General features: G+C 37.4%; 1 protein-coding gene across 2 annotated transcripts in view; it reads right to left on the bottom strand.

Annotated features, from left to right (window-relative positions):
• Positions 1-12505, bottom strand: part of LOC139749186 (G-protein coupled receptor Mth-like) — a 45767-nt gene that overhangs the window by 5833 nt on the left and 27429 nt on the right. For both annotated transcript variants that reach the window (XM_071662850.1, XM_071662851.1), the window contains exons 4-6: positions 9840-10003; positions 4259-4430; positions 506-601 (exon numbers count right to left, since the gene is read on the bottom strand). In XM_071662850.1, the coding sequence (XP_071518951.1) occupies positions 506-601; positions 4259-4430; positions 9840-10003 (432 nt within the window). The remainder of the gene's footprint in view (positions 1-505; positions 602-4258; positions 4431-9839; positions 10004-12505) is intronic.

The raw sequence follows: 12505 nt of genomic DNA on the forward strand, positions 1-12505 counted from the left end.
AGTTAAGGATGGAACAGCTTTCAAGAATATGGATATGGAAATAATTAGCAAGCTATTCATATCCTATATAAGGTTAAAACTACAATATACTTCTCTGCTTTGGTCAACACACCTAAAGAAGCACAAAGAGCTCACAGAGAATGTCTAGAGGGTGGTAACAAATATGGTACAAGAATTAAGAAAGTTAAGCTACAGGAAAAGGCTGAAGGCTTTAAAATTATTCACCTTGGAAGGAAGAAAGAAGAATGAGAGGTGATCTGATGTCAACCTTTAAGTTTTGAAATATCAACAAAGTGAATAGTGGACAGTTCTTTGAGAGATGTGAGTATAAGAGTGGTGGGTGAATGGACCAGATTGACTTAGGACATTTAATGTAGACAGCGTATATGAATTTTAGAGATTGTGTGATAAAGAGTATTCATGAGATGAGGCTCCAAGAGTGTAAAACTCCCTCACCATATAATACAAATAGACACTCATGAATAGATAATTACACTGTACTCACCAGTATGTGCAAGTATTCCTATGCTGCACGCTGGATACAACATCAGCAATCCAAACAACACCCATAACAATTAACAGCTTTACATACAACCAGGCCCTGGAAAACAACAAATAAATTAATGTTTCAGTGACATGTTAAATGTTTTATCTCACTTAGGATTGGCAAATACATTCTATCATTATAAGGACAAATGTTAGGATATATATAAAATTTCTTAAAATCTCTCTCTAAAATCTTACTGTGCACAAATTTTGAAGTTCATCTGTCTGAATTTTTCAAGTAAATCATTAAACTGACTTTTCGAAGTTCATTTCATCAAAATCCTTGTAGTAAACAATTACTTAATAAAAAAAAATGTATGTAAAATCCACATAAAGGATCCGTTAGCCCAGCACTGTGTTTCAATTCACCTTAGTAAAGAATATGATCACCACAAAATGCAATGGTTCAGAAGTAGGTTTTGAATCTGTGAAAAAGTATTTCTTTCTACAGAGGAGACCACTGAGCAAGGGAGATGTAACAGCTCCACTTTGAGAATAAAAGATGAACATCCCAGCAATGAAGGAAGGACACAGCAACAACTCATCATTAGTCAATACTGACAGTATAGATATTATCAGGAAATTACATGTTGGTAGAAAAAGTTCAAGAGAAGTAATCACATAAGTATAAAACCCTTTCCCTGTCCTGTACAAATAAGTAATCATGGGATCACCTTGCAAAAAGGCACACTACAGCACGAATTCTGAGCTAAAAAAGATAAACAGAGAAAAACTTAGCTGCAATAATCTCTCGTGGCCTAATGCCAGATAAGCAGTGAACAGTAGCAATCAAAAGGGGTGAAGAAAATTCTTGGATTCATTGGTAGGGCTTTCAAATCTGAGTCAAGCAAATCGTCCTCACCCTTTACAATTCAATGGTACATCACTACACTGTGATCAATTCTGGTCACCCTACCAGAAAATTGTCCTCACCCTTTACAATTCAATGGTACATCCCTATCTTGAACATTGTTATCAATTCTGTTCACCCTAACAGAAAATAGACAAACAAAATGAAGTGAGTATATTAAAATGATTCCCAGACTGAGAAACAAATCCTAAGAGAGCTGAATATGTGACAAATTTATCTAAAGAAAAGAAGGTTAAAATATGACCTGATACAAGCATTCTACATTATCAAAGACTTCAGTACTCTTGATTTATCTATGTCAATGAGGCTTTATTCTTCTGATTTCACTTGTAGTAATAGATACAAATACATGGCAAACATTCTATCTCAAATGCAACAAAGAATGTTTTCTTCAACAAGATGTTATCAAAGACTCCGATAATCTTGATTTACCATGGTATTGATTCTTGATTCATTTCACTTCAAGTGAAATGGATACAAACTCAAAGTAAACACTTTACCTTGAATGCAGCAAAGAAAATGTTCTTCTACAGGATATTTTAAGAGTAGTTGCTGAAAGCAGTACCACGGACAGGTTTAAAAACAAAGAGGATCAACATTTTGCTTAAAATCCACAAATGACATTTTTGTCTCCTAATTTTAATAAAAAGTTGCAAGTTTTTCTCGTTGAAACATCTGTATACCTCCCTACTCTAAAAAAAAATCTGTGAGTTTCTCATATCTTCTACTATCAGAAATAGCTTTGAAAGGACCCAATGGTCTGTTGCTGTTTGACTTCCTTTCTACAATATTTGTATTTGAGGTATACTATCATCAAACAAGAGCATCTGATAATTGCAGATGGTCTCTGCCATCTAGTTATTCACTTGGTAATAAGAACACAAAAAGGTAAATATAATCTGCTTGCATATTTTCTAGGCCCAATGTAATTTTTCCTTCAATGATATAGTGAAACTTGAAGGGGCATATCACATTTACCCATTTTTTTTTTTTTTTTTTTTTCCCACACGATTCGCCATTTCCCGCGTTAGCGAGGTAGCGTTAAGAACAGAGGACTGAGCCTTTGAGGGAATATCCTCACTTAGCCCCCTTCTCTGTTCCTTCTTTTGGAAAATTAAAAACGAGAGGGGAGGATTTCCAGCCCCCCGCTCCCTTCCCTTTTAGTCGCCTTCTACGACACGCAGGGAATACGTGAGAAGTATTCTTTCTCCCCTATCCCCAGGGATAATTAATTAATCATGTCACCATTAAAATATTGTAACTCTTAAAATTCTAAAGTTATGAAAAGCAGTGAAGAACTGTGAAGACATTTGTACAAGTAAGAAGAGGGGAAGGTAAGTGTGAAGGTGAAGGTGGGTGTGCAGCAAAGATGTATAATGTCATCAAGACTGATTAATCTGTTTACAGACAAGGTGATGAGGGAGGTGAATGTAAGAATCTTGGATTGAGGTGCAGGTCTAGGGTGTGTTTCACCAAATAAAGTATGGAAGATGAATCAGCTGCAGTTTGATGATGACATGGATGTGATGGAAGACCAGATAGAATCTTTAGAAGCTGGCAGTAGAGTTTGGGAGAGTGTGAAAGAAAAAGTTTGGAGTAAATGTAAACAAAAGTAAGGTAAGAGGTGCATGAGGGAATCTGTATATAACTAAATAGTGAGGACATGAAGGAAGTGGAATGCTTTAAAGTACCTAAGAATGGACATGGCAGCAGATAGAACTATGGGAGCTGAAAAGAATCAAAAGATGGAGGATGGGTGCATGTTAAGACAAAGATGGGTATATTTTAGGTACATTAGTCTTAAGTGTAGTATGGATGTGTCTTGGGTCTTGAATGTAAAATAAAGGGAGAGGGTGGATATGTTGAAAATGTAAGGCTGAAGAATATTTGTTGTAAGGCTGGTTGTTCACATAAGGAATAAAAGTATAGGAGAGAAGAGTGACAGTAAGTGCAGTCTGATTGAGAGCTGATTGGGATATGCAGAAATGGTATGAACTTAGGAGGACTGTAATATCTTCTGTGATCTAATGGGAGAAAGGGAAGCCACACACAAACTCTAGCTCAGGGGGCTTATTTCTGTCATATTTCTTGATAATGTATCATCATCAATAATCGTACATTTGCATATCCTATACTATAATCATTGTTACTGGATACTTTAAAGAATGTATGCATTATCAGATCTATGTATCAAAGTATGTCACTGTTCACTGGTTTGAAAGAGATCTTGAATCATTGTCTGCAGTGTTAGGGTATTCTAAATCCAACCTAATTCTGTTAATACCGTAGATTAAGTTACAATGATTTATCTTAAGTTAGTTTACTTTTGAGTGAATGAGGACTTTCCTTTGTTCATGACACTACCTCACTAAAGTGGGAAACAGCAAAGAAAAGAATCTTGTGAGTACTTACATAGAAAATCAATCACTTGTATAGGATATTATATGTATGAATCTACTGCTACTTGACAACTACATTTAGACAAAAAAAAAGATGTTGGCCCCTGATGGGGTGGATGCAGAAGTTAGCTTGGAGACATGGCTATATTAGCAACTGAAGGAATAGGATTATAGCCACCAACTTTCAGATATATAAAGAATGTAAATATTGTTACTAAATGTACATAAGAGCTAAGGGTTTTCTTTGTATGTACACTATCCAACACATGCACTTTGAGTGACACTAAAACCTTTTTATGAAAACTCAAGTATGTAAATGTAATGACTAATAACTGTAAGGAATCTTATTCTCATTTTAATATTCAAAAACAAAACTTCCAAATGAATATAAAATGTATCATATATGTAACAGATTAAATCACAACTAAACCTGCAAACTTACTGCTCTTTGGTCTTGGTGGAGTTACTGCTGTGGCTTGTGCTGGTTTCAAACACTTTTCGTCTCTGTCTCATTTTCTGTGACAAAGAGATTGCTACATGCACAAAGAAGAATAAGTTGACGAGCACTAGAATACAGATTATACCTTGTAGGTAGAGCCAGTACTCTGCATCTCCTGAAAGAACATAAAAATGAAACAGCATAAGTACAGTTACTCCTTGGTATCACCTGCAATGACATTGAAAATGATGTTACAGATACAGTGATCAAATATAATTTCATAATACTCTACTATACACCAACAGTGCAATTAAGAATATACAAAGTAGACTGTTTCCTATCTTTTTCTATATTTCCTTTTATTATTGCAGTGTCTTATACTTTCCTGCTTCCTTACCTCAACATGACAACATTGCAAAGCAATTAAAGGAAATGACTTTGGATTTAGGGTAGTGTGGAGTAGTGTCTTCTTGGGTAAAACCTTTACCAAACAAGTCTAAGTCATCCATGGCATGAATGGAAATAACATAAATGTGTTATGGTAAACTTGATGGACTTATGGACTTAAACAGATGGACTTATTCACTGCTATATATCTAAAGAAAATACAAAGGTACTGGAAATCAATGTCAAACTTACATTGTGCAACAAGAAATGGCATTCACTTTTACCACTTTACCTCTAGTTCTGTCTTCTCTATTTACATCATTTTTTCATACATGCTCGCCAATTCCCACATGAGCAAGGTAACATAAAGAACTGATGACAGAGCCTTGGAGGGAAAAATCCTCACTTGGCTTCTTCCTCTGTTCTTTCTATTGGAAAATAATACATGAAGGGAAGATTTCCAGTCACCCACTTCCCTCCAATTTGTCACCTTCTACAAGATACGTACAACCCATTATCTACTTTTTAAGGCAAATATGTAAACGATAACTTTCATCCACCATAATAAAAGAACCTTTAGCAAATATCTTGAATACTGCTTTCAAATCTTAGTCTTAAAGTTATACACATAGTTTGTGACAAATGCTTTAGGAAGAAAGTGCATGCTATCTCCCCAAGGGTTGGAAAAAAAAAGAATGCAAAATTCAGGTGAAAAAAAGGAGAAACATACAACTGTAGTTAGGAAAAATTTTTTTTGGAAAACTTCTATAAATAAAATATTTGAATACATATATTGGCCATGAGAAGAAAGGATGTGAGATGTAACTGTTTTGGGAGCAGCTGTGAATCAGTGCATCAACCAGGTATTAGTGATGGTTGATCTAAATGCAAAGGAGAGTGATATGGCAGTTGAGGGTATAAATGAGGGTAGGGACCTCATTATCATGAACAGAAATAGTGAACAGCTTGTGACATTATGTGTTGTAAAAGGACTGGTAATTGGAAATACCTGGTTTAAAGAGAGAGACATACACAAGTTTACATATGTGAGTAAAAAAGATGATCAAAGGGCATTACTGGATTACATATCAACTGACAGACATGTAAAAGAGACTTTTAGATGTAAATGTGCTGAGTGGGGCAGTTAGTTCAAGGTCTGATTACTAGATTTTGGAGGCAAGGGTGATGATTCTTAAAGGTATTAAGAAAAGAGGAAACAATATTGGTGTAAAGAAAGTGGTGAAAGTAAGTGAGCTTGGAAAAGAGACTTATGTGAAGAAATACCAGGAGAGATTGAGAGTAATATGGCATGTGAAAGGTAGAAAGTCAGCAAATTAGAAAGGGCAGTGAGTGGTGGGATGAAGAAGTAAAGCTGCAAGGGAAAGAGAAAAGGGACACATTTGGGTAGTATTTACAGGGAGAAATGCAAATGATTGCGGTGTGCATAAGAGAAAGCAGCAGGAGGTCAAGAGGAAGATGCAAGGGTTGAAGAGGATTGAAAAGAAAGCAAAAGAAAGTTGGAGTATGAGAGTATTGGTAAACTTTACAGAGAATAAGGTGTTTTGGAAAGCTAATAATGTGCAGGAAAACAAGAGGACAAATATGATCATTGGTAGATGAAGATTTTGGAGGAAAGCTACTTACTGGAGGGTGAAAAAGGAAAGAGGTGGATGTAAGAGTGGAAATGTCGATGTGAGAAGTAAGGAAGGGGAACTGCTGAGTCAAAAGGAGGAAAATAAAAGGAAAATGGAAAGAGTATTTTGAAGAATTGATGAATGTGAGAGAAGGGGAGACAGCAGTTGTTACCTCCCTCTTTGCCTATAGCAAAGGGGGAGGTACGAAGGGCAATGATGAGGCTGAAGGTAGGAAAGGCACCTGGAGTGGATGGGATTACAGCTGAAATGCTGAAGAATGGAGGAGAAAGTGTGTTAGAGTGGATGCACTTCATATGTAGTATAGCAAGGAAACAGAAGGTTGCACCTGAGGATTGGGTGAAAGCTATCACTGCTCCTTTATTTAAAAGAAAAGGTGTGAAGGATGTATGTAGAAATTATAAGGGAATAAGTCTGTTAAGTATACCAGGAAAAGTTTATGCAAGAATATTAATTGATCTAATGATGGAAGTGACTGAATGTAGAATAAGTGAAGAGCAAGGGGGTTTTACGAAATATAGGGGATGTGTGGATCAGATTTTTGTAGTGAAGATGTCCATGGAAAAGTACTTAGCAAAAGGTAAGAAGCTGTATGCAGCTTTTATGGATCTGGAGAAAGCATAAGATAGAGTCTAGTGGAATGCTTTGTGGGATGTGTTCAGGATATATTTGGCATAGGGGTAAAACTATTGGTGTAAAAGCCAGTGGATGAGAGCTTAACGAAAGTTTTGGGATACATGTAGGTGTGAGACAGGTTTGTGTGACATCACAGTGGCTTTTCAATATATATATTACATGACAGATAGAGATTGAGTGCGAACAAAAGGGGCCTTTGTTGTCTTTTCCTAGTGCTACCTTGCGCACATGAGGGGGGAGGGGGTTGTTATTTCATGTGTGGCGGGGTGGCGATGGGAATGAATAAAGGCAGACAGTATGAATCATGTACATGTGTATATATGTATATATGTATACGTCTGTGTATGTATATATATGTATACGTTCAGATGTATACATATGTATACTTGCGTGTGGACATGTATGTATATACATGTGTATGTGGGTGGGTTGGGCCATTCTTTCGTCTAGGACCAAGCTAGGACCTAGCTTTGTCTCTTCGATGTATAACAACTGACTGTTATATTTCTCTCTTGTGTCTCCCCTGATGATGTGATTATTACACAAAAGTGCACTTGGGAACTTTTCGTGTTTCATTTTCCCCGTGGACTCATAGGAATATATATATATATATATATATATATATATATATATATATATATATATATATATATATATATATATTGATGGAATTATGAAAGAGATGAAAGCAAAACTAGAGAAAAGGGGTGCAGAGATGGAGTAAGGCAGTGAGATTTGGTGGCTAGTGGCAAGCCTGTTTGTGGATGATACTGTGTTGTCTGTGGAGAGTGAAGAGTAGTTGCAGAAGGTTGTAAGTGTAATTTATGATGTGTGTAAGTGAAGAAGATTGAAGGTAAACACAAGTTAAAGTAAAGTAATGGTGTTTGAAAGGAAATAGAGTGAAAGTGGAAGGGAGCAGGGGGCTGGAAATCCTTCCCTCTCACTTTTTTTTTTTTAATTTTCCAAAAGAATGAAGAAGTATAGATTTTGTTAATAAATTTTCTTACTAAATTGTCCTGTGGATATGGGGGTTGGGGAGACTGGAAGAAGTGAGGAAATTTAAGTATCTGGGAGCTGTCTTGGGTAACTGTGGTGATATGAAAGGATATGAGGGAGAGAGCGGTAAAGGGTAAGAGAGTCACTGGGTCCCTTAATAGAATAAAGAAGGGTAGAGGTATAAGTATGGAACTGAAGAGAGAAAATAGGAAGAGAGGACAGAGAATGGTTCCAAGTGAAGGTGGGTCTGCAGCTGAGATGTGTGATGTTCACCATGGTTGTTTAATTTGTTCATGGATGGGGTGGTGAGGGGGAAAGTGCATGAGTCTTGGAGAAAGGGGTGAGTATGCAGTCTGCAGGGGATGAGTGAGCCTAGAAAGTGAGTCAGTTGTCTGCTTATGATACAGCACTGGTGACAGATTAGAGTGGAAAACTGCAGAAGTTGGTGACTGAGTTTAGAGGACTATATGAAACGAGAAGATTGAGGGTAAATGTTAGTAAAAGCAAGATTATTAGGTTTGGCAGAGTTTAAGGACAGGTAAGCTGGGGTGTGAGTCTGAATGGAGAATAACTGGAGAAAATTAAGTGTTTTAGATACCTGGGGTGGACATGGCAGTAATGGAAACATGGAAGTGGAGGTAAGTCATAGTGTGGATGAGGGGATGAAGGTATGTTTGAAGGTATAGTAATCCCATTATTATATGGATGCAAGACATGGGGTATAGACAAGACTGTGCAAAGGAGGGTGGATGTGTTGGAAAAGAAATGTTTCAGGACAATGTGTGGTGAAAGGTGGTTTGGTTGAGTAAGTAATGAAGGGGTAAGAGAGAGGTCTGGTAATAAAAAGAGTATGGTTGAGAGAACTGAAGTGGGTATGCTGAAATGGTTTGGACATATGGAGAGAATGTTGAGGAAAGGTTGGCAAAGGAGACATATGTGTCAAAAGTGTATCAAACAAGAAGAATGGGATGACAAAACTGGAGATGGAAGGATTGAAGGGAAAAGATTTTGAGCAATCAGGGCCTTAAAATGCAAGAGGGTGAAAGGTGTACACATGATAGAGTGCATTAAAATAGTGTGGTATACAGGAGCCAATGTGCTGTGCTGTCAATGAACTGAACTAGGGCATGTGAAACATCTAGGGTAAACTACAGAAAGTGATATGGGGCCTGGTTGTGTACAGGGAGCCATGGTTTCAGTGCATTACACATGAGAGCTAAAGAATGGATGTGAGTGGATGTGGCCATTATCTGTACCTAGCATTACCTCACTAATGCTGGACACAGCAATCAAGTATGAAAAAAAAATTTTGCTCATGCTTAAATGTTAAGAGATTCTGTAACTATGAATAAAGCATGATACTGTGTACCCAGCAAAAACATTTTAAATACTCATGCAGTCAAAGCAGATTAAAATGGAGATCTGAGGAGTAAAAGAACACTTTTTATACAAAAGGACATCTTGTGCAACCCATAAGGATTTGGCTTAGCAATGCACCTAAACTGCCTACCTAGTCAATATAATCCCCAGGATGGCAGTCTACGTATCATCTCTCCCTCTCTAGCTATCGAACCACCAGTTTCCTACCTGACAACTCAGTCTTCAGGTAAGGAGCATGATCTACACACATAACTGTGGTAAGAAACTGAATCTGAGATATATGAGAAAATGGATTGAAAGAAGCTATTTTGCCTTCCATAATACCTCACCTCTGTACACGAAATATTTTTCACTTCTTAAAATTCCTTCTGTACTGGGATTCTGTGCAATGGATGCCTAAAAGTACAATTTCTGTACTGGGATTCAGTATTATGGATGCCTAAGAGTATAATTTCTATAATGAGATTCAGTATTATGGATGCTTAAGAGTATACCTACATGGAGGATAGAGGAAATTTCCACACAATTCTTACCAAAAAACCAACAGGAGTTTTCAACAAATTTGGGTCGAATGAGGTTAGACGTTTCTTGGTTGTCAATGATAATAGTTATCACACCCACCACCAGAGGACATCCCCAGGCATATGCACCATACAGCAAGAACCTTTTCATACTGTGATATTGTTGACGGGATGACCTATGAAAGTTTGGATAATCAAAACTTCAATTAGAATATGATAACCTGGGATACAGAATGATGTGATACTTAAAAATATAATTGTAAATGGTTTATAACTGTAGTTTCAGAAGTAATTTACACTGTTCAATAAGGCATTAAGTCAAAAAGCTAACTTTCTTTATAGCACCTCTTTAGTTTTATGTGACACCCTTCTTAATGAGATGGGTCAACCTAACATTAGAATGAACACTCAATCTTGAGAGAGAGAGAGAGAGAGAGAGAGAGAGAGAGAGAGAGAGAGAGAGAGAGAGAGAGAGAGAGAGTTTTAAAATTTGAAAACCTTTTTGTCTGCAATGCTCTGTCTTATAAGCATGAAAGATTCTTTGGTCAACCTACCATGGGGTTATAGATATCATTACACTCAATCTTATTCAGAAGCCCTTACTTGATTACTCTTTGAAACTGGAAAATGATCAAGCACTTTATAATGATGAATATAGTACAAGATATCATTATGGTATAAGAAAAATATGGGTTTCGAAATCTGAAAAACTTTTTCTCAGAAAGGCACTGCCCCAAAAGCATGATAGATTCTCTGAAATATTCTGTAGGAAAATCAAGGTTTACATCAATCTTTCTTGTGGGGAAACACTAGCCTCCCATCCTTCACAGTCCTCTTGACTAAGTAACAGCAGCCTGTTCATTTCAGGGCCACCTTCAGCCAATCAGAAGCCATCAAAGAGATCATGTAATCAACCCACTCATTTTGTACTGCAAGGCAGCTCAGAATTTGCTGATCATGAGCATTAACCCAAAAACAATAACAGTTAATACAGTGTACCGAGAAAGGTTGAAAAAAAGGTAGAGCAGAGCAAGTATAGAGGAAAAACTGCTTGCGAGACACCATCTGGGAGAAAAAATTATTTTCCAAACAAGGGGTTAGTTGTTCGAACCGGCACAGCTGCTGCGTCCCATTCTCGCTTTGTCATCCCAGGATAGTTGTATAAACTCATTACCCAGCTGATACATACTACATATAAGGGAATCTGATACTTCAACTTGAGGTTTATTAGTAAATACATGAAGTTTGGAATGGCATCAACTTCACCATATCTCTCAAGGCGGTGGACATGGCTGATAGCAGTGTCAGTTACCCCAACTACACACACACATATGCACCTATGCACGGAAGCCCACCATCATTGTTTTAACAAATTTCTAAACATATGATGTGACATGAGCGGAACAAAAGTATTTACTGATGGCTCTATATATTTTCAAGATACAGGCTTTGCCATAGTTACTGTAGATGACTTTCCAATTGTAAAACTAATCAGATAATTCTCCATATTTATTGCAAAACTGTCTGGTACTCAGGCTGCACTTGAATTAATTGAAAAGTCTCTTGATAAGGAATTTACAGTTTCTCATGAGTGCATTCCAAGCCAAAACCGGGTTATCCCACACAGCTCAAAAAGTCAAAGATGGATAGTTAGTATCCATCCGAAGCATAAGAATGCACGGGGCATGTGAAACGTCTGGGGTAAACCATGGAAAAGGTCTATGGGGCCTGGATGTGGATAGGGAGCTGTAGTTTCGGTGCATTACTCATGACAGCTCGAGACAGTGTTTATCCAACCACTATAAGGATCACCACTTGGACTACTGAGACTAACAGTAAAACCACTACTGGGGAGCACTGCCAGCCCCACTACTAGAACCATCATTGGTACCGGTAACCACTAGGACCGTCACTGGGATCATTAATACAACCAATGGGATCACCGGTAGGATTACCACTTGGATGTCTAAGGTGACTACCATTTGGCAACACCACTGGGGAACACTGCCGGAAAAGGTCTTGCAACCTTGATTACCTCACTTTTCCTCTAGCAAGGAACTGCCCTACGAACACTAGCAAAATGAGAGCACGCCCACGCGAAAGATGGGTGGGCGTCTTTGAAACTTTATACCAAAATTGTGGTTTGGTAAAGTTTGTTCTTGAAAATGGACAAAGCGTTGGGATGGCCAAATATTACACTGCAGACATGCATCAGGTCTATCCAGACTTTATTTAATTTACTCCGAACAGTAGATTAAAATTCCATCTTGCGAACATTCCCTTTCGTATATGTGGAATTTCAGTGACTAAACACATTTGTTCCGCGAATAACACGGCAAAAAGAAACCATATAATAGTCTACTAAAATGAAGTTATTAGACAAAGCTGAGAGTGGATGGCATTCAAACTACGCATTAAACTGGGCGTACTAAAGATTTACCCTTAAACTTTTTAGACAAGATTGGTATGAGAAATCAAAACTTCAAAATGATACCAATGAGAATACACAGGCATCTGCATTAACAGAGTGAGCATGAGAAAAACTTATCAGCATGTGTGAAACAATAAAAACATATCACAAACAAAGGACCTTTAAGAGTAGAATAAAGAATATAAGTTTAACTGATAGGACGGAGGGTTTAGCCTAGCCAAAGTATTGTAACTAGATTGTGATGAAA

This window comes from Panulirus ornatus, chromosome 6, assembly GCF_036320965.1.
Source record: "Panulirus ornatus isolate Po-2019 chromosome 6, ASM3632096v1, whole genome shotgun sequence".
NCBI lineage: Eukaryota > Metazoa > Arthropoda > Malacostraca > Decapoda > Palinuridae > Panulirus > Panulirus ornatus.